The 24,214-nt window shown below is 30.5% G+C and overlaps 1 protein-coding gene across 10 annotated transcripts in view; it reads left to right on the top strand.

Annotated features, from left to right (window-relative positions):
* The window catches only part of LOC143247452 (ankyrin repeat and IBR domain-containing protein 1-like), a 200,604-nt gene extending 178,018 nt beyond the window's left edge, over positions 1–22,586 (top strand). For 6 of the 10 annotated variants that reach the window (XM_076495583.1, XM_076495584.1, XM_076495590.1 and 3 more), the window contains 3 exons: positions 10,364–10,490; positions 13,879–14,102; positions 21,651–22,586. In XM_076495583.1, the coding sequence (XP_076351698.1) occupies positions 10,364–10,490; positions 13,879–14,102; positions 21,651–22,012 (713 nt within the window). In that variant the 3' untranslated portion in view covers positions 22,013–22,586. The remainder of the gene's footprint in view (positions 1–10,363; positions 10,491–13,878; positions 14,103–21,650) is intronic. The other 4 variants (XM_076495587.1, XM_076495586.1, XM_076495591.1 and 1 more) reach the window with 2 other exon arrangements.
* Positions 22,587–24,214: the final 1,628 nt, after the last annotated feature.

Genomic DNA, 24,214 nt, shown 5'->3' with positions numbered 1-24,214 from the left:
TTTATACACTAAAGTTCTTCACTTTTTCTTTATCATTCTTTATGGAGAATAGTTTAGGCATAATTCTGCAATCATTATTTATATGAGTGAAAATTACACAACAGTCAGGCTACGCTTAATTCTAACATATAACTGCACGTGTAATATGGTTTCTGATAAACTTGATTGTAAGAAATAATTTAGAAAACAGTTATCCATGAAATCAAAATAAGTTATGGTTCTTTGTGATTCTTTAGTTTGGTCAGATGTAATGCTTTATATATTGTGTGATAAAATATTAGGACTATAACTTATTTATAACTTTGAAAATTAATTTGTCTTTACTCAGATGTGTTCATGTACAATTTATCTGAATTCTGAAACATATTCCTGTATTTACAAATTCTGTATGAACTTGTATAAAGTTGGCCTTGTCTTCTTAATTGTACCTTTTGTGTGTTTTTTCATGCTTTCATAGATAAAAATCTAGTTTCTGGACTACTTGGTGGATTACCCTCTGGACAAACGTTACTGAGATACCTAGCATGTTGATCTCAAATAAAAATAAGAAATTTGGAGACTTGTTTGTCTTTTCTTTTAATAGAACTTACTCTTTCTAAGTTCTATATAATGAACTTATAAAGAAACTTGTCTTTCCATGTGTTCATAGGTACAATCCTGGCACTTAGCCTGCTTGCTGAATAATCTTCTAAATAAATATCACTGTGATGCCTCACATGTTCCTTATAACATGGGTATACATGGCTCTTTTGGAAGTTCTGATGAAGCTTAGTATTGGTTGTAATTCTAAACAAAGTGTTTTTTTATTCAAAACTTTCCTGGGTGGTTATATTGTAAAATTGTGTGGTCAAAGTTTTCTGTAGCATTTGTTGTTTTCCATATTTCAGTTTGTTGGTGCATACAGAGTAGTTCCTCAAATTTTCAAGAAAGCAGATATTGTAAATTTTCATATACTAAGAAAGAGTTCAAAGTACAGTGAAAAACATAAAATCAAATGAAAGCAGATGCTGAAAGGTTATAAGCTGAGGTTATCAGGATAAATAATTGTGATTATCCAGTACAATGTTTGATTTAATTTTATATTTTTCAAAATTATTCATTTCACTACAGTTAGTGTTATGATAGAGAAAATAATATATAGAATTTAAAACTTTATTGAAATACTTTTGGTATTCATTCAGAAATATCAAGGTGTTATATAAACAGAATAAGAAAAGTGTAAGATGAAAATATGAAAAGTTTTTATTTTAAACATGAAAATCAACTTTTACTCAAACTAACTTAGTAGAGCATTTGGAAATTCACAGGCAGATCTTTAATTTTTTTTGCATACAATGAACTTGAAATGTTTATTAAAAGCTTTCCAGGTGCTGTAAAGATATATATAGAATTTTCAAATTGTAATAAATATTACTGTGGTAGGTTCACAGATATACAGTAGGTTCAGTTGGTGTATGTATCTACTCTTGGGAATATACAGAATACTAAGTGTACATGAGGTTAAAAAAGTGTTATTTTAATCTTTTCACTACATGTCATGAAGCAAAGGCCACATCATCACATATGTTGACTTACATTCAAAATGTTATTGAACTACTATTTTATGAATTTATGTTAATACATTTGGAATTAAACTGTAGATTATAATCTAAACTTTAATATTGTATAGGAGTTAATATCTTAATTTAGAAGTAAATATTAAAAGAACACATCTAAATATAGATTTTAGTGAGTCACATGGTAGGTTGAATGCAGTACTGTTTAAAATTGGATGTTTATGATGTCAAAATACTACGTCTGTAGTTTCTTCCAAATTAGTAACTCAAATTACTAATATTTACAACCTAGAATATAAAATAAGAACCTCATATCTTTTTATTTTGCTGAGATATGTCTTATATACTAAATCAAACACAGTTGCCCTGTTCAGCACTTTCAATTTTTGAAAATGAGAATGCCCCTAATGGATTTCTCAGACATTTTAATCTGTGAAAATGCTACCATTTTCTTTCAAATGAAGATTTCAAGAAGGTAGGTTGTATCTTTAGTCTGCTCAAAATTGCATATGTTTTAAACTCTAAATTCATCTTAGTTACTAAGCTTAATAAATTATAGTGGAATTTTATGGTATCAGTATAGTTATTTAGGATTTTTTGAGTATTCAACAGTATATATAAAAATACCTTAAAAATTTTGTTTGATATCTTCCATGCTTGAAATTTTAAAAGGCTCAACAACCTATGTCCAGCAGCAATGAAGTACAAAAGTCTCAGCAACAAGAGATAATTGTTTGCTTTACTTCTTGATTTATTGTCCTGTATTTTAAGAAAAACAAGTTTAATAATTTATTTCTAAATAATAATAATCTATATACATACATAAAATGTATAATAATTGAAATGTGATTGTATATAACAAAATACTAGTCCATTAAAACATAGCCAAGACAGGGAAGACTAAGGGCCAGTTTTATATTACTGGATACTTAAAATTAGTGCATGTATATTGCTTTAAGTCAGTATAATAAAAATATATATGTTCATATATAGTGTTATGATACTTAAACTACTTAAACGTTTGTATTTTCATGTTATACTATGTAGTCATTCTAGCATGAAAAAAGTATAATTTGTATTTATTTCTTAATTTTTTTATGATGGTTATGAGATTGGTTAAGTGACAGCCCCCACATAGAGTGTAAAAAACAACATAAAATATAGACTTACTGAAAACAAACATTTAAAATGTATTTAAGAGGTTATAGAGATTATGCAAATAATAGATGAGATATTTGAGATGAAGAATAGTTTTTAATCATTACGTGAAATCACTTTTCACTCAAACTAGTAACAAAAAAAGACTATTTTCACAAACAAATCATCAGTAAAAATATTTCATTAAAAAATCATATTTTTTGAATGCAAATGCTTGTAATCTTTACTAAAAGCCAAATGTCTAGATGAACTTGTGTATTATACCAAGCCCGTAGTGAAAGGGTTAAACAATGAATTCTTTTCACAATTGAAATGTTTTTCATGTAACATTTTGTTTTAGATGAAAGTCCATCTTTATTTTATGAACCAAAGTTTTGCTATTAATCAGTTTTGCAGTTTATTTATAATTATTTGTTTATTTGGCTAATAGTTTTAGCCAAGGTGTATGCTTAGTTAATCAACAGTGTTGTCAACAATCAAGTATGACTGATAATAACACTGTCTCTAATAATTTTTATCATAGTTAAAGGTTCATATTTATATTATAATTGCTGTTCTATTTGCTGTATGTTTATTATGCTTATAGGTATGTTTAGTTAACAACTTTATGTTAAAATGACTGTGACTGTTAACCTGCTTGAAACAGTTACTATTAAGTAAATATCTGTTTTGCTTTTAAAAGTCAGATGCAGCTCCTTTTATTGGCTGCAATAAAGTGCTCTTAAAGTGAAAGCTTACTACATGTAGGTATGTGGATCATTTGCACATACATAAAAAATGTGTACTTATTTAAAATGTTAAAATATGATTACACTTCTTTATAACATATTTTTCAGTTACATACATTTTATTTTATTTTATTTACATATATTATCTGTAAAAGTAAATGGTTTTCAACCAAACATAAACTAATAGTTGTGGTGACATCATCCATATATGTTGCAAATTTATACGGTTCAAGGTTGGAATCTTTCAAGGTCAAAACTTTACCTTTGTTACAGTCTTAGTTTTTTATTAGCAGCAAGAAACTGCTTTAATGGCTTGAGTGACTTAACTTTTACTATCTTAACAGCATGAAAAAAACAACAAAAATGAGTTTGAGTCATTTTAATGTTTATTAAATGTATGATCCAAATTATGATAGCTAGAATACATTACCTTATACATATTGTAGAATAACAATTTGGGACAAAGGACCTGTTTGTCCCCTTAGACTGTTTGATCCTTTAAACTAAACTAAAACTATTAAATAATGAAAAAAAAAACACCTCATAGTTAGCCATTAGCACCGATATAGTTATTAAGGTTACTTTTAAATTCACTGCCTCCACCACATCAATAAGTAATCAGAGCAACTATATGCACCTTGTTAGGAAAACAAAGCTGTATTACCTGAGGATGGCTTCTACCCTTCAAAAATTTATATTTATGTTCCCTTGTAAAATGAAGTTTACATTTAAAAAGACTTTCTAGCCTTTCAACAAGCTAGAAATAAAAAACAAAGGTTAAAATATTAAAGTGCATATGATTTGTTAACAAGATGTCCATTTTCTCTGAAACTGCCTTTATTGCTAATAAATTGTGCTATTTTGTGACTTTATGTCTTAGATAATAACTTTATACCTGCTTTGCTAATCAAAACTGACTGTTCATCTGGCATCTTTGCCTCAAACTTAAGTATTAATTAATACATGGCTTTAAAAATAATAAAGAAACAAATCATGAAAGTCACATTTGCAAGTCAAGTATTATAACTATTAGTAAAGGCTGTTGTCAGTCAAATTAAAGCTATGTTTTAAAATTTAAAAGCCATACTTTAGTCTGTTAGTTTCAGTTAAATTTAAACTAGATCTTGCAAAATAAAGATATGTGATTGGCTGAAAGAAATTTTATATGACAAAATATTAGTTCAGCCTATATCCACAATCCATATTGTAGCATAATTCTTAAAGCCTGAATGTAATGAAAAATCTATAACCTGACTTGAAATCCTATCAGATTTGTAAGAATTGTCATATATATATATATATATATATATATATATATATATATATACATGCACATGCTTGTTTATTTATCTCAGATGAAAGCAAATATTATTCCAAGTAAAAGAGACTATGTGCTGTTCCAAACTCATAGAAGTCAAATTTCCATAACTTGATCAAGCAAACTTGGTTGCAGTGGAATTTACTTTTAATAATCAAAAGCTACTTACAGTGCTAAACTAATGACAATAGGTTAGTACAAACATACAAAATAAAATATATCATAAATACTTGCACTATTACAAGGGAAAATTCTCTGGAAATTATCACATTGTATCAGTATAACAAGAGGGAATAAAAGTTTTCCATAATATTAGCTTAGTGAAATATCTGTGGTCATGAGATGGTGCTGTGAGCTAAAAGTTTGTACTTAAAAAAAAAAAAAAAAAACATTCATTCTATAAGCTGCTATTCCACAGTTAAATGTGATATTATTTTGTTATAATTATAGATAATATTGACTAGCAAAATCACAGAGTTAAACTAATTCATTATTGCCTATTTGTAAGGAGTTTCAAAATTATTAAATTTGTCAATGGTCAAACAGCCCTCTTCAAATACTTTTGAAATTCTGTGGCACTACAGAAAATACTTCTCATGCCAAAATTGATTTACAAAGTTTGAATGTTGAAAGAAGACAAAACTTAGTGTATATTTTGTTGGGTTGTGAAAGCCTTTGTCTCACTTCTACATACTCAATGATTGCATTTACACCACTACATGGACAACTGGCTCCTGTTAGCTCATTCCAAACTGGAGTCTTTTCAACACATACATCTGCTACTGACAAAGCAGTTTATGTTGTTGGATTCTCAAGTTGGAAAAATCTTTCCTTGTGCTTACCCAATATCTTATCTACTTGGATGTATTCTTCAATACCAACTTCATTTAGGCCCAACCTTCTGCATTTCCTCTTTGTTTAATGTAACTTTCAGTTCTTCACACTCTTACTGCTACCACTCTTTCTGGACAAGGTTCAATTGCTTTGGAGACTTGTGCTTCTGTGGAAGTCCATATCCACTTGGGTTTGGCACATATGCATTCCCATCACGGAGCTCTGCAAAACCAATGGAATATTGCTTGAAGTCACTTGTAGATTAACCCTTGAGGTAGATTCCTGTATGCAGTGAGGGGACCTCCTAGAAAGGGTTCTGTATTTTCAGTTTACCTTCTCTGGGATCTGAACATCATCCACCAGTGTGTTTACTGTGTGTGGTGACCCGTGAACTGAAGATTCTGTTGGTTGAGTGGTGTCTGTGACACTTCAACAAACCACTTTGGTCTTGAATTCCTGTATACAAGAGACCTTAGGGTGGCTCCCAGGATCAGTTAGGTTAGATTCAACTGAGTACCAGTGTCAGGCATTCTCAGCAGATGTTGCATATGTTGTGTCTGATGCTGATGTTTGGGTATAAAACTCATGAAGTCCTGACATAGCTGCATTGTCCTCATTTGGCATTGTAGTGTGTCCCCTCGTATGACTCTACAGTTGGTGAGGTCAGTGGCCACTGGATCTTTCTCTTAATATTACGGATCCCTCAAATCTTCATAAAAGTAATAAAAAAGATTATGGGTATGCTACCAAGTCTTGAAGACTCAACAGCAGTCTACACCTCACTTTGCATTTTTACCTCATTTTATCATAATGCATTCTTTGTCAAACAAACCTATAGAACAAATGTCTCTCTCTTTATTCAGGAAGGATTAGAGGATCTTTCTGGCTCTCCAGCAATATTCAGAAAACTACATTGTGGGGACATCTTGATGGAAACATCTACACCAACATACAATGAACTCCTGCTCAATTCAAGAGCCATTAGAGATACACTTATTGAAGTTACTCCCCATGCTACTTTGTATTTCTTGTGAGGAGTTATTGTTATGAGGGATATGGAGAACAATACTGAGTCAGAATATTGGAGTACTGCTTCCTCCTAACTCATCTAGATGTGTATCTGTTGACAGATCCTTCTATCCATGGTTGGTGGGATTCCAAACATTGGTCCTCAGAAGAAAAATTGTACTTTATCAACATCTTGGAGCTACTGGTGGTGTGGTATACTTGAAATCATTTTTTTCCTGTTGTATGGGACCAGTTCGTCATGATCCATCCAGGCATTTTCATGATTGTGGCTTATATCAGTCACCAAGGATACATACACCCTTTTCCTTTGTGGTTGAATGTTAGAATTATTTTATTGGGCTGGCACACTATAGATTCATCTTCTTGCAGGTCATTCTGGGTTCATTCAACCTTATTCTGAATTGACTTTATAGATGCACAAATGTTTATCCCACAGAGTGGTCTTTCAATCCTCAGGTTATCATGTGGCAATGTACTTGATGGGAGGCTCCTCATTTGGATGTTTTTGCTACTTTCCTCAGCATGAAGTTACCTCTTTTTCAGCCTGTGATTCCTCATTCTAAGGTCCTGACTGTATATGCTTTCAGTCAAGACTAGACCAACCAGTACCTTTATGCTTACCTCCTCATCAGGCAGTTCTTCTGGATTTGAACATCAGTTTTGATCTTCTCTGACTTACACTTCTTCATTTGAACCTTTATTCTCATGCTTCTTGTTTCACTTATCCTTTAAGACTTATTCTCTACTCCTTCTAGTCTCTTAGCATCAATAGCCTGATATTTCTTTTGTGTTTGCCATTGACATTTCACATACTCTGTTTCATTCTACATATGTTCTCTTTTATCCATATCAGCTGTTTCTACCTAAACTTTAATTACCTCATGAGGAACAATCTTCTTTCTTGCCAATTTTACTTCCATCCATTTACCACCTTTGTTCTTGGCCTGATCATAATAGACCTTTTTGTCCATTTTGTGTTCTTATTTTTACATGCCTGTATGGCCTCCTTCCATTTGAACTTTTTTATCCCCCTAACAACAGTCCTCTGTATGTGACCTTTCTCCTTTTTCCTTTACAAGTTGGGTTCACCAACTGATTCAATTGGCATATTTTGCCTTGTCTCTTTCTTCCAAAAATCTATTCCAGGTGTCACTGCATGAGATTGGGCACCTTACCTTTTCCCTGATGTCTCACCTCCATCATCCTTTGGAGGAAATTCTTTAATTGGATATGTGGACTACACATGGGTTCATCTCCCACCCTCTTAGTAGGGTGGCTATTTCTTCCTCATTAAAATACCACCTTCTGTCTGTTGCCATCCTTCAAACTTTGGTGTGACTGTGACTGGGCAAGTTATTTTTTTCTCTATATTTTTCCTTCCAGTAGTACATCCCATTTAGCCTGAGAACCATACTCAGTGGTGAGCATTACCTGTCTGGATCTGCTATCTATTTCTCAATTTCACAATGTACAACCAAGGTGTAAAACCCGTAGCCAGAATACCCATTTTCAGGATGTTGTGTTCCACAGGATTTGCTAGTAGGTTTTTCTTGCAAAATATTTGTTTCATAAATATACCTGTTCTGGACTGTACTGTATTTACATGGTTAAGCAGAATTGAATAGCTGCCTATCCCTGCTGTCCATTTAATTGAATAAATCAGGAATGGTTTGCTTTCCAGTATAGACATTTCTGTATAACCCATTACACTGTCTTTGATGCCTGCATTCCTCCAGACTCTCCACTGCACTTTGCATCCCTTGATTTTCTAGTGGAATGTAGGAGTCTTTTCCATTTTTCAGTTCCAAACTGCTGGGGTGGTGGGCCATGGAGTAGTCCACCTGAATGTGATCAATTCCATTCAGTAGCGTGAAAGTGGTGGTGTTCTGCTGGTGTAGTTGATCTTCAATCCTCCAATCATGAGCTTTGCCTCTGTTCAGTGGATCCCAAAGGTTTATGTTGAGCCCATTTTCTGTGCATTTCTATCCTGAGGGTGAGGTTAAATGATTTTTATAGAAGCAGTTCACTTCAAAAGTTCAGTTCACTCTTCTGATTAGGATCCCTTGTTCTACCATCATTTGTATGATGATTCCAACTGAGTGATTTTGGATTAGAGCAGGACCATAAATCTTCACATGTATTGGTTGAGCTTTCTCATCCTAACTCAGTTTAGTTGTTTCATTCTCCACATCTGTAAGCAGTTGGTCCCTGAGGTTAACAATGCATGCACATGTGAATCCTTAGTGGCAAAATGCACCAGTTTTATTATAGACCAACACTGGAATTGTTTTAATGTTTAAACATCATTTCTGCACCTTTTTGTTTCTTCTCTCCTCAAGTAGTACATTTTTATACAAAGACTTAGTATTGAAACTTGTATAATGTTGAATTTAAGTTATTGGAATATTTTTTCAGGAAAATTCAACATCTTTCAGGATGTATTAATCTGAGGAAAATGTTTTATAAACATTCCACCATAAAACCATACACAGTATGATTATAAGTGCAAATATTAGATGCAATTGGTGTTAAGGGTCATCCTTTCTCAATAACCTATAATAGTCTATAAAAAATACCAGAATGACTACTAAATGATCTAATTTTCAAATATTGTTTTTTAACTAAGAAAATTGTTTACTTTAACAAAAACCTCTAATCCACCTTCCCTCTTATCAGCTGGATCATGATTGAGTTTTGTAAATTTAGTACTATCATGGACAATTCTTCATCATCTTGTTTAAAATTACAATATTGTTATTCCTTTCTGAATTAAAAACAACAGTACTTTTATATCTTCTTAAATTTTTAACACTTTAAGTTCTTCAGCATTTAAACTAGAAAAGTGTTTGTATTCATTATGGTAATTGTTACAAGTAAGAGCTGTACCATTGATCTAAGTTCCAATATTATAAAAACTATGGCTTGAATTAATCCAAATCATTTGATGTGATGTTTTAGAAACTCATTATATTAAACAAAATAATCATCAAATTTAAATTTGTTAGAAATGCTCTGAGCTTATACTTTTTGCCCAGTGTCATTCAGAACACACCTAGAGAAATTAATTATCACATGATCAGGTTTCTCCAAGTCCATATAGTGTTAATGTAGAACAAATAACAGTTGAAATTTAAAGTTTTACTAATAAAACTTTTGATATTCATTTAGGGGGTTCTAGAAGTTATGCAAATAAAATTTGAAACCTGTAAGATGAAAAAAAAAGTATTTTTTTTCATAACAGAGAAAACATCTTGCACATCTGTAGTAAAAAACTTAATTAAAAATTCTGGTGTTATCTATATAAAAAAATGTGTTTACCAAAAGTTTGCCAAATTTCATGAAAGTAAAACTTTAACATTAAAAAATTATAGTATATGTATACTTTCATGATTACCTGATGACTCAACATCATTTATCTCAGGATGTAGTCTCCGAATCAAAAGACTTTTTATAAAGAGGCTTATTTGATAATTGGTCATAGATAGGATCCTAAAGAAATTAGCTTTCTGAAAAAAAAAGGAATAACACATAAAATAACTTGATTTTCAGATTCCCTATCAAATCTAGTGTAGTTGAACATTGTCCTATGAGATGGTGATATAGTTATCACATTCAGTTTGATGTTATGTTAGCTGACAGGTTACTTAGGAATTACCAGATCAGTGAAAATAAAAAAATCACATACAGAGAGACTTAATTCAATATTAATTTCACCATGTGTTTATTAAAAAACTTTTCAGATAGAAGTCACCTTACATATGAACTTGATTATTCTATGGACCTTCTGATTGCTTTGGAAATGTCTCGTCTACAGATGATTGAAGATATGAACAGAGTTCAACTCTCTGGGACTGAAAGTACTGTCAAGTAAGTTAAGAAAATAATTAAACTAAAGTATGTGGCATGCACAATATTCGATTTTTTTTATAAATTATACATGTTATTTAAAAAAGTGCTTTCACACAAATACACACATATATATATATAGACACACACACACTTTTCCTTCCTTCACAAAGACAATCAGTTTCTTTTCAAAGTATGTCAGTAGAACTATCTACCACATTATACTCATTTGTAGTTAAGTATTACAGCGAAATACATTGCTTGATGAAATATTTTGTTTTAGAATAATTTACAGTCTTTCAGTCTATTCTTTTTGTTTGTTTGTTTGTTGTTTTTTACAAATGTCAAGTTTGTTAAATTTTTGCTTGAATTTTTATTTCTTGATTAATTTGGGTTTTTGCTGTAAAAGAAGGTTCTCTAGCTACTTTTTAAATACTTATATACAGATAAAATCATCTTATTAAATGATTCCTCCAGTTAACTTTCAAATTACTGAGTTATGTAAATGCCATTAATTACAGTTGGAGTCCAAGTATTGCATCATTTTAAGTAACTTAATTTTTTTTTCCCTGTTAACACAAAACAATACACCAAATCAGTTGAGTGAAATCCCTTATTTCCTGTGTAAAATACAGCAATGAATGTGATTACTTGCAATATAGGTAGTATTTTTATTTTCACATTATTATAGTGTAACTTGTATTAAGGGACTGTGTAACCAATAAAGTGATAGACTTATGGTAATTTACTGCATAATTTGTAATAAAAATTGCATTTGAAAAGTTTATGTGCCCTAAATGGATCCTGTGGATTAGTTAAGGATTACAATCTGTGTGTTATAATGACAAGCATCTCATTTTGTGTTACTTTCTCAATTTTGAATATTTATATAATGTTAACATTCTATAACAAGTTACATAACTAGCATCAGTATCCTTGCCTCAGTAGGCAAAACATTTAACTTCAGTGTAGAATTATGAATAGGATCATATAGTTAATGCACAAGATATTTTTTAAGAAATTTCATTAAAATATCTTTCATAAAATTAAATCTACATGAATTAAATCATTTAATTTTGGAATACAGCTTTTCATGTTCACGGAATTCTTTTTTTTTTTTTTTCCAAACAAAAATGTTGATATGTTTTGGGGTCCACAAAAATTTCTTAAATTAAAGGGTCCTCAGATTACCAAAGTTATGAGTAATGTATTTTATATATGGCATGTTCTCTCTGTACTTTGTTTTCTTAAAAGTTAAACTATACAATTTCAGGGAAAGTGGTTTATGTTACTTTTGACATACATTTTGCATAAGATAATAATAGTCACAGCTCATAAATTTCTGAAAGAAACCACAGTTTCATCTCCTTTAACACTTATAATGTAGCTTAATTTTTCTAAGTTTTCATTTCATTCCTTATGTCACAGGCTAAGAATTACTGAATTATACAGAAGTTGAGTATATTATGTTAAAAGGACTATGGAGTTTCACCATGTCCAGTCAGACTCCATCTGATAACCATACATTTTGATGATAGTTATTCAGTATCCATCACAGAAACCTCCATCATAAATATGGTTTTCCAAAATTTTTTGTATTTTACAAGTGACCCAGAACATTGTCCTGACATCAAGCAGACTCTAATTTGACCTTTTTATCTACTTCCTTTTTCCTGTATTTGCCTATGGTACAGTATTCAGCAATAATTATAAAATACTTCAAAATCTTTCACATCATGCCATGTACCACTTTTGTAAAATTATTTTCACCCATTGACCAGTAAAAAAATGGCAAAATATATGTTAGTTTTCAAAGACTTTGGGCGTTTTTTCCAAATTAACAAAACAAGAAAACATGATCCAATCCATTGCAAGTTAATTGCCAGCTTACAGGTACAAACCAGTCATATAGCTGGGTAAAATGGAACAAGTGGGGTAAAGCATTGCTCAAGGATGTGATAGCATAATGCAGGCCAGCCTCAATATTACAACCATCTGACTAAGAGTCCAAAGAAGCAGCTTAGCCATGCTGCTCCTATAGTTAAAACACAATTGTCGGCCTAGTTTAAAAATTTTCTATCTTGCATGTAAGCCATTATATGCCAAATCACTGTATGCAGTAGATCATAAGAACATAATATAACAAGATATTCCATTTTGTGTAGCTCTTAAAGCCTTAATTTGTTATAGTCTGGGTATTTTACTGTACATATCATGTAAAAAAAACAATTTCAAGAAGAGATATTCTTTATGCTTTTTGAGTGCTTGACATACAGCAAAACTAAAATTACATATTTATTTATAATTCTGTTGTTATTTCATGTACGTACATATATTAGTTTTTTTATAACCTAAAAACAAGCTAAAACAAAAATAAAAAATAATAAACAAAAATGCTGCACTAATTGAAAAAATCCCAGGGTACAAGCTATTGTGTGAGATATAAAATGCACCCTAGGTTTTTAAGGTAACTGCGAGAGGTAGGACCCACATTATGGTAGGACTACACAATCTGTCAGTGTTAACCTCCATTTGCTAGTCTCACATAAAGAAATAAAATAAAAAAGTAGCAATAGATATAGAAATAGAAATTAGGGAATTTGAGATGTGGGTGTTTAAGACCACAACGTCCCACATCTATATCACCCTTCACTGCCTGCAGACAGTTGTGGGAAGGTGACTGCTCTCTGAAGTAAAGAAGAAGAAAGCATTAATTAAAAAATAAGAATAAGAAAGATAAAGTACTGCCATCTAGTGGTAAATAAATTAAAACTTACCTTTTGAAGTTAACCCTCCAGCCCCCATTATGGTAGAAAGGCACTAATTGGTAGCCCAATAAACAAATTGTACTAGTATGAAACGTCCCATCCAGTTATCTAAATAAACTAGTATAGCTCCCAACCACCACCCATTTATTAAGTCTTCTGTGACTATCACGCTCCAAACAAGTTTGTATATGTGGCAAGGTGTACATCTGCATAAAGTAGTGCCAGGTTGTTAAATGACTTGATTCATAACTAAAAATAGTTATTAGAAATGTTTAGTAAAACTTCTCCAATTTTTTATATATTTATATTTATGTAATACATTCTTATATTTCTTACAGAATAATTTAATAATCTTATTTAGTTTTTTTTTATTAAATCCATTATTATTAGTATTAATTTCCTCTAAAATATATATATATATATCTCTTCCAAGAGCCTTGTTATCTTTACTTACTTTCCTTTAGTATGTCAGTTGCCTTACTGTAAGATGTTGTACGAATATTATTTAGATTATTTTACGTGTAAAATACTTGCTTACATTAGTGTTATCTAAGTATAAGACTAATAACAATACTGCTCTTCACTTACTTCCTAATGCAGTTTTTATTAACAATAAATGTCCTGTTTCTCTAATTGCATAGAGTGAGTGAAGATACTTACCAAAATGATATAAACAACACTACCCCTGTTAAATATAATACCATTATTGCTAATACTGTTTCTGCTTGTGCTACTACTAATACTACTACTACCACTACTGCTATCAGTGTATCTGAAAATCAAGAGAAAGAACCACATGAATCAACAGAAAAAGAAGTTTCTCAAGATCCAAAGCCTTGTGATAGCCAGCATATTACTTCGTCTGGTGGGTTCCTTTTCTTATATTTATATAGATTTGTAGAAGAAAAATGTTGAATTTGTCTATTTGAAAATCGTCAGCTAGATGTGCAGATTCCATTCATCAATATAGTGATAATTATGATAGCCTGTGATCTTAGCTGGAAATATCTTTCGTTACAGTTGGAATTTGATATAAAATAACTAATGTAATTTGCTAAGAAATAGATTATGTTGCACCTTTATTCTGTGTTGTTTTGGTTTTGATTTAATTGCTTGAGACTGAGCTGTAAACTTTAGGTAAAAATGAAGTTGAAAATATTTCCATTTTAGACACACTGTGTATAGTACATTATTTTAGACTTGTTAAATATGATCTTAACATTTTATGTGTATCATAGACAAATTACTGATACACAGCAAAATTAAACTTCTCAGTACAAACTATGTCATCAGTGAATTTTACTTAATAACTTTTAGCTTACTTTACTTTCTGGGAACTGTCTTGGTAAGGGAAGTGTTAAGTTTAACCAAAACTTCTCACTATCAAGTTTGTCCTTATTTGAATTGTATTCACTCACCTGTAGAGAACTTCCTGAGGATTTGTGACTGTTTGTTATACTATATTTTTCATCTTAGTACAAATGTTCAAACAGTTAAAACAATGTTCGTCCAAATTGTCATTATTCTTCGTTAAAGATAGTTTTTAAACTTGCCTTAACTTGACTCAGTTGAAGCACAATAAACTGCACTAACTACTGAAAGAGATTTTTGTGTTTCTGGCAGTCTGTACCTGATACTGAGAAACAATTTTATTAGAAAGCCATATTTTTAAGTATTACAAAACTAAGTTTGAGAATGATCTAACAACAAGAATTCTGTATTCACTTGTAACTTTTATTTTATGTGATTGGTGGAAGCAAGGAATGTATTCAAATGGTTAGTGAAAACACTTTAAACAGAATATGAAAGGTAAGTATTTTGTTTTTAAAAATAACTGTCATTAACCTGAAAACCAGCATTACAAAACCAAAACTATCAACACTTTACTATCAACAATTTTACTGTAACATTTCAACTACTATCCTTTACATGTAGGCTGGTCAACATCATTGAAATTTCAGAGTTTAAGCAACCAGTGTTTTTTATATAATTAATTTTGAAATTATAATTAAGTCTTGTTGCAAGTTGTCATCAATTTTCACTTCATCCAACTTGTAAGTCTAAACATTTGAAGAGATGGATGGAGTCCAGTCTAGGCTAACACAGGTGAGTGGTTGGTGTACTTACTTGCTCATAGTAGAAGGTGCTAAAAGTGATGCAATATTTGTTGTTTGCATCTTTCTTTCACACTGTAATTAATTACAGTATGAAATGCATTAATGAATATTACCTTTTCTATGTACTAGAGATGAATGTATAAACGGTAAAGATCTTGGTACAAACATGTATAAAACTCAATTAGATATAATTCTGTGTATTGATATACTTGTAGTAAACTGATGATAACTGTCATGATACTAGTTTTCAGCTTTTTTGTGGTAAAGATTTTCCTTGCATGTGTATGTTTCATATTTCAGAAAAGATGTAGTTTAATTAACACCTTACTGTCTTACATTAATGTAATTGTTTATAGCTGTTTAACATTTACTTAATAGTTTATTAAATTAATGTAAGATACATGCAGGGATGCCAATTAGAAGGTAGCAGGAGAGGGAGTTATCTCCTCCAAAAAACAGAAGAATCTGGCAATAAATTGTCAGTTTTATGTTTGTGATGTGTGCCAAAACAGCCAATGAAAGGTCAAATATTATCACATTTGAGAGCTTCCAGGAGTTGACAGGTTTCTGTTTATTTTTCATGTCACAGATTTTGAATAAATGTTCATCTATTCATGGCTCACATTTCAGTGCATGTAACATACAGTTTGGAATACATGATGAATTTTTCATGACTGTTGTGTTTCACTATGTATGACATGTGTCTTTGTGACAAGTTCAACTGTTTGTCACTGTTGTGATTCATTACTTACAACACAAAATTCTGAATATATGCTCAACTATTCTTTGTTATTATCTTTTATTACCTGGCACACAAAGTTTGGGTGCATATTCAACTATTCATGGCTCACATTTCAGTGCATGTAACATGATTCATTACTTACAACACAAAATTCTGAACATATGCTCAACTATTCTTTGTTGTTATCTTTTATTACCTGTTGCACAAAGTTTGGGTGCATATTCAACTATTCATGGCTGTAGCATTTTAGTACTTAATACATAAATTTTGAATATGATAAGTTATTCATAATTGTTGTATTTCAGTACTTATAATAGAAATTTTAAGCGCATACTCCATTATTCAAAGCCATAGTGTTTCAGTACTTATTACCTAAATTTTGAATATATGTTAAATTATTCAAGGATTTTGTGTTTTAGTATTCATAACATAAATTTTGAATATATATATTCAGTTATTCATCACTTGTTTTTTAGTACTCATAAACTTTGAATAAATGTTCAACTGTTTATCACTGTAGTATTTCATTCTCAGCACAGAATTTGAGTATATGCTCAATTGTTCATGGCTGCTGTTTTTCACCACTTGTGATATATCTTTTGAATAAATGTTCCATTCTTCTTGATTGTTGCATTTCAGAACCAGTGACACTTGTCCTTACATTACACTATGTAACAAAATTTTTACTTCTTCTTGTTCCTGGGCAGAAAGTGTTATTTCCCAATTGCTTATGCCTAAAGTAAATGGAAAAGACCTATTTTTCTCTTCAAATTTTTCTTTTGTGACCTGGGATCATATAACGAAACATGATGGAAACAATATTTGGGGTCTGATACGTGAAAGTGATTTACATTACAGTCACAAATCTCAAAAACTACTCACTTCTAAAAATTTGTGTATAAAGATACATGTAAGTCTTCATAAATATGTTGTTTTATTCAGACCTTATGTAAATGAAAATATTCAAATTTGCCCGTTTTTACATAGAAAATAGGCTAATTTTTAAATTTCATTATGCAGGTCACAAAAGCAAAGTTTGAAGGGAATAATGGCCATTTTCTATACTTTTACAGCGTAAGAAATTAAGAAATAGCACATACTATCCAGGAACAAAATTTGTGTTACATAGTGTAATCTAATAAATACTAAAATGAAAATAAAAATATTTAATCTTTAAGCAATCTCAAAGCTTATTTCACTAAACATTAGTAATTTGGGGTAATGAAATGTGTTGGTACATTTTACCTAGTTTTATCTTATTTTTATATCCAGGTGGTTATGAAGCAAGTAAAGAATAAAGAAAATAGCTTCCAAACCTGTGACATGAATACTGATAGTTCTATTTTAAAATTCTCTTTTAAGGTGAAAGAGATAAAAGAAAACATACACAAAGACATATAGTCTCTCAGACAGTGTGTGTTTTGTGAATTTCAAAAAAAGGTGGTTCATTTTTCTTTTGTAAAATTTGCAAAGCTACTGAAAACATTTCAGTAAAATGTACTTTTTATAGTGTTGATATCAAGCCCTGATGCAGTTGAAAAGCTGAAAAAATATTTACCAGAAAGGATGCCACAGAGGACATTTAAAAGATTATTTTGTGAAAATCCATTATGATTTCAGTAGAGTTACTGAAATTTTGAAATTAAAATGAATATTGAACTTAAAAATAAACATTTAACAATGTTTCAAAAATTTTATTTAGGATATCATTTCATTATTTACTGGTCTCAGTTTTCTTCTTTCTATTTTTGATGACCTACTGGAGATATTCCAATATCTTGAATTGTTACAAGTGGTTGCAAGTTCCACAATTTTAACAAAACCAAACAGCATGTTTATCTTAGAATAAACACATTTCCTGGTTTTCCAGTTTGTTTTCCTATGTGTAAATGATTTTCTAGTGTCATGCTCATTATCAGTTTTGCTACCAAATTACTGATTGTAAGAAGTAGCTTCCTGCTGTAAGTGTAATTAACATCTGAAAACTAAAATACTATCTTACTGGCTTAGTTTTTGATAGACACTCATATACATTTGTACTGAAGTATAAACAATGCTCACTTTTTCATTATAATATTTTATGGATAAATTCTTTAACATTTTAAATTAGATTAGAAATATTTTTGCTAGTACTTAAGAAACCTATCAATTAAACTTGTAACACAGGATGAAAAAGAATGTTGAACAAATATGTATTTTTGAAAAAAATGGTAGAGTATACATGTGGTCTTTACTTCTTACAAGAAACCATTTTTTAAAATAATAATAAAGACATAGTACTAGGTAACTCTGGCAAATTCTTAAGCTGTAGACTTCCTTGAATGATTTTAAAATGCTTCATTATTTTGTTCATGAACCAAATGTATGTGAGTCCATAATGATGTGATGGAGATCTATATTTTTAATAGTTAGTTCATTATTAGTATAAAGGCTGCTGTAAGCTTATTTTCAAAAGTCATTAAATCTTTTGCTGTACTGAAAGGTTTGGTGTATTTCATTTCTTTACGTTGAAGTTTTGGAGAACCTGAATATGGCTTGTTATTCAGGTTCATATCCAGCAAATGCAAACAAATGTGGCAGGAGTTTAGTTTAGAGAGAGAGAAATCAGAAGAATTCTCTCTCCAACTGGGGTGTTCAGGAACGTTGTGGTTCCTCTTCGTCCCCTTTCGTGAAAGGTTATTGAATTTAGCTCTTTTTTTTTCTTATTAAATAATTTTTTAAACTCTCTTTTTGGGTGAAGGAGTAAAGTTTAGTATTATTTGTGAATGAGGCGCAGGTAGCACCGGAGAAAACGGCCAAATCCCGTCCCGAAAAACAGATGTCACGGTAAATGTGAACATAAATCTAAACGACCCGATTCGGGGCATGGCAATAGTTGCTTTGGTTCATATCCAGAGTTAATTGTTCTTTTTTATATATAAATATAATATTGTTTGATCATTGGTAGAGAAAACAAAAACCTTGTTCTCAACTATTCTGGAACCTTATACAGTGCATGATCTTTTGCCCTACCTACACATTAAAATTTAGCACAGTGCATGCTTATTCCCTTTTACCACTGCATAATGTGCCTTCCTAGCATTGTATTAACTTTGAGGATATAAAGTTTCAGCTATATAATTACCCAAACATGTAAGCATTACCATCATACAATCTTTTAATTGAATCATTCATTGAATACCATTGTCTTTTCACAATGAAACTTGTGTACAGTCTTGCTGCAATTTCCGACAGTTGATACTTCTTTTTATTTATTTACTTTAGTTAGAACAACCTTAAACATTTCCTCCAATCTGCAAACTCTACATATAAACTGACATCCTCAATACTAGTTTCCTTAAAATTATATAGTAATCCAGAGTTCTCAAATAAAACCCATTCATTGTGTCTATCATACCGAACAAACTGGAAGTGCTTAACCCCCAAGCTAGTCTTAACTATTGTATTATTTGTAGAATTAAAATAAACATGCAGTATTATGATTAAATATCAGTATTCTATTGTTAATACTGTTAAGCTAAAGTTTGACAGTTGACTAGTTTTTAGACTGTATTTATTAAATAAAACAATTTATTTAATTTGTCTTACAATCTCACTGCAAGTTGAATTATAACTAAGCTTAAAGAACCATGACATGTACTAAGCCTAATCTGACATCATACTGCACATTACACTACTAGAATAAAAATTAAAAGCTTATACCTTTTATTTTAGCCCCTAGTATTATTAAATCTAGTTATTATTTTTTTTTATTCAACTCTAGTTTTTCTAAAGATAAAAGTAATAAAACCACTGATTTTGTGATCTTTTAGATATTTCAGTTTTATGAATATAAAGTTTATTTTTTAAACTGTAATGGTTATCTTGATTCACTGCAACAGGTTTACACTTACCCTAATTAAAAGTAGAACTAATACTAGGATTCTTAAGCAACATTAAGTACTTCTCTGAATTTGTCACCAGCCTTGATAAGATATTTTTGATGCTTCAGTGCAGTTGCAAGTTCTCAATAACCATAGCTAAGACTCCTGATAACCAAAGTAGGAACAATATCTGCATCAGCATTTCCATGGTCCTTTCCAGGATAAAGATTAAAATTCCAGAGTAAACATAATAAAAAAGTTGATATAATAAAGACATTTACATGAGTAAATCATTTGAGAATATACTTATATTATTATTAGTGAAACCTGAAATAAGTTGTATTAATATGTATAAGTAGAAATTGCATAAAATGTGAATATTTCAGAACATGAAGCTTTATAAAAACATTAAGAAAAAATTTTAGGACAGCACATGTTTTGTTACAAGTTTGAAATTTGTTGGTAACTTCCACATGATGTTAATAACAGTTTGTTGGGTAACCATTTTGTTTTAACAGATCATATAGCATAAAAATCTGTAGAAGGGTTAATTAAATTGAAACTTCCACTTCAAAATAATATGATTTGATTACATTTAAAAATAGTCAGAATTTAAACCCTATAGTTTGTACAGAGGCTGGTGAAAGCATTTTTCAGTATTCAGAAGTTGAAAAGTTATTACCTGTTTCAGTGTTTTAATATTTAGAAGAATTGATTCTTGACAAAAGGTTTGCTATTGTTTTTTTCCTAGCTGTTATATAATAATGATTTTAGCCTCAAAAGCTGTTTCACAAAAAAGATTATTTTCCCTGAGTTTATAATGAAACATTTTGTAATGTTATCTGATACCCAGTTTAAGATGTTGTATTAGTGATATAATTCTATCCCAAAGGAAAAACGTTTTCAGTATATATATTAAAAGTTATTATAAAACTATATTTTGAGCATGCTGAAATTCCTCTTTGAAGGTTTATTTTAAGGAATTTATATATATATATATGTATTAGAGTTAGTAGTAATATACTGCTCCCTATGACTAATCCCAAAGTGTTTCTTTGCTCATGATCAGCACTGGAGTTTGGACCTGCCTTTTAGTATAAAGCAAAGTAATGGTTTACAACTTTGTAAACTGTTACTGCTGATAAGTTATATGCAAAACAGTGTGAACAGTATTTCACCTGTCCTGTAATCAAATATATAATAACTGTGTGGAGATTGTAATTTTTATTTGTAAAAGTGTAATTCCAATCAATTAAAAATGACCAATGTTTCTTAGAAACAAATTTTTGCAAAATGTTTGAACAGAGCTCTGGGTTGCAAACTGAAAGATTAACTTTTAATTTATCCAAAAAGTGATTTTTTTTAGTTTTTTTTATTTCAAACAAATAAAAATAACCAGTGGTATTAAACAAAGTATCTCCTAAAAAGCCATTTGGGCAAAATTTATGAATAAAGTTTTAGGTATTTTTCCTCACAGTGGTAATGTTAATTCACACTTACAAACATTTAAAATGAACAATGATGTAGCTGTAAAACATAGAAAGAAATTTTACACAGATGTTTTGATAATATTATCTCTCCAGACAATAAGGATATTAATTTTGTACTTGTGAAGGTAAGACGTTTTTATGTGTAGGTAAGATTCATAACATAATTTATCTTTACTTTGGTTGTGAAATATATTATTTCAGATTCATTGGAACATTTCATGCTGGAAACAGCAGTTCCACCCCCAGAAGAATTTCGTGGAGATGACCAGACTTTCTGGAATCCACCTGAGTCATTGCTTGAACCCCAACCTAATGTTTGTGCTGGTCATGATGAAACCACTTCAGATCTCACATTTCTTGCCAATTTACACTTTTTCATGAAGGGCTCTGAGGAAGATTGCCCTTATTCTCTGAAAAATCTAAGCCAGGAAAATAACACTGCTGAAAAACTTCAGAAAAACCTCCCTTCTTACAGTCAGGATAGTAATTTGGAGACTGACAGATGTCATGTAGAGGAAAGCACAAACAGTGATCAACCAAATGAAGAGGAACTCTTACATTGACATTTTGGTTTCATGTTAGTAGTGTTCTACATAGTGATAAAGAGCTCTATTGGTTAAACATGCTAATTTTGCAGACATTGTAGTCATACGTATTTACAAATATTTATAATAGCCTCATTCTGTGGTATGAGAGATGCACCTTTTGATTCTAAAATGTCATACATCAAAATATCATTGAAGAACACATTTTTTTAGCATTTTCTATAATACTTTTTCAATAATGTTAAACTGTCATGGGCATTTGTAATTTGTTTTATCAGTGTTGTATGAATTTTGACAACTATTTATAAATAGAACAAGGATCTTTTTTATGTAATTATAGACACAAAAACATTTTTATGAAATGTGTATTAGCTTTGTTGCAATTGTAAAAATTAACATACCTGTATTAATGAGCAATCTGTTACGTATGAAAGTACAATAATATGTTCCATGGTAATTTATGAAGTGCATTGTAAGCATTAATATGGATAAAGCCTTAAAGCTGGTGGTGATGAATATTGTACTGAACTGGTCTTGTAGTTTATAAATAGTTATTGTAATAAATAAATCTGGGTTGTTTTTCTCACACAAATTTTGTTGTAATAATTTTAAAGGTTCTCCTTAGGCAAGTTTTATTTAATAAAAACTGGTTATAAAGTAAACGTCAGTGGTTTACTACAATGACATGTCCAAAAAAGCTCAAAATAATTACAGTTATACTAGTTATTTAAGCATTTTTATGATGGATAGTTTTCTGAGCAAAGAAAGAATAATTTGTCCAAGATATACTTGTTAATTTTTGAAAATATATTTTTGTCATATTTTGTTTGAGTAATACACCAAACTAAATTATTAACTATTATTAGCTCATCAATATTCCTTCACAGAAATGTCTTGGTGAATGTATTTCCTTGTTTTCTCAAAATAATCAGAGGGGAAAATTCAAGTTTTGCAGTTTTGTTCACAGAAATATGGGATAGCTCAGTATTAAATAAAACAAATATATTACTTTTTCCATAAGAGATGGAATAGTTCTGCATTCATAGTTTTCACCAAAATAATGTATCCAGACTAAAACAGAAGTCTGTACTATTCTATAATGCAAGCAAGAAACTAATGCATGTAAAATGAAAATTTAAGAATGAATATTTAGTGCAGACAGCTATTATATAGCTTTGTACTAATTCCCTAGCCAATCATTCACAGAAAACAAGGTATTATTATCATAGAACTGTTACAAAAACTAAGATTTTTGGAAGTTATTAAGTTTTAGATTTCAAAATTATTAAACTTTTAGAAACGTTAGTGTTATAACACAAGTAATTATCAATTTAATAAAGAGATCTATGGTATATTAAGGTAAAATTGATTATTTCAAGAGCAATAGAATTTGTCTACTGAATAACAGAAGAACCAAAAAGATATCTGTTAAAGAGTAGTTCTGAATGTTTATGATTAGTAATGTTTTTATATTGTACCCACACTAAATACAATAAGCACAATATTTATTAAAATGTACCATAAATACAGTATATGCACTTGATTTGATCAATAGACTATCTTTATTACCACATACCAGAAACACTTGTACTAGATCAGAGCTATTCTTTTAATCTGGTCTGCCACACTGTTTGAATGTCGGATCTGTCATGTCATCCCATAAGTAATGTCCAAACATTTAATACAGACAGTGCATCATCATTTCTTTGTAGAAGGCATAAATGACTAAAATATGTAGTAGGATGTGTATAAAAATGTACAGACAAATAAAAGAAACTAACCCAACTCAACTTTTTTAGATTGTTAATCAAATAAACTCATGTGAAGATGGATGTGTCTGAGGAGCACATTAAGCATATAATGCTTTAGAATTTAAAAAAGGCAATAGTGCAGAAGAAACTACACGAAACATTCGAGGTGTTTATAGTACAAAGTCTCTCAATGAAAGAAATGTCGAAGGTGGTTTCAGAAGCTGAGCTCAGATGACTACAACTTAAGTGATGCGCCACATTCAGGTCGTCTTGTTGAGTTAAATGATGACTTGCTGCTGACTGCACTTGATGAAGATTGTGCTGCAACAGTTGAACAATTAGCACAGAAGCTTAATTCAATCCATTCAACAGTTCACTGCTATCTGCAACAGCTTTAGAAAGGCGTCAAAACTTGGAAAACAGGTTTCCCATGATTTGACAGAAGCCAACCTTAAAGCAAGAGTTAACA

Source organism: Tachypleus tridentatus, chromosome 3 (assembly GCF_004210375.1).
Source record: "Tachypleus tridentatus isolate NWPU-2018 chromosome 3, ASM421037v1, whole genome shotgun sequence".
Lineage (NCBI taxonomy): Eukaryota > Metazoa > Arthropoda > Merostomata > Xiphosura > Limulidae > Tachypleus > Tachypleus tridentatus.
This window is presented reverse-complemented; position numbering and strand designations above follow the sequence as displayed.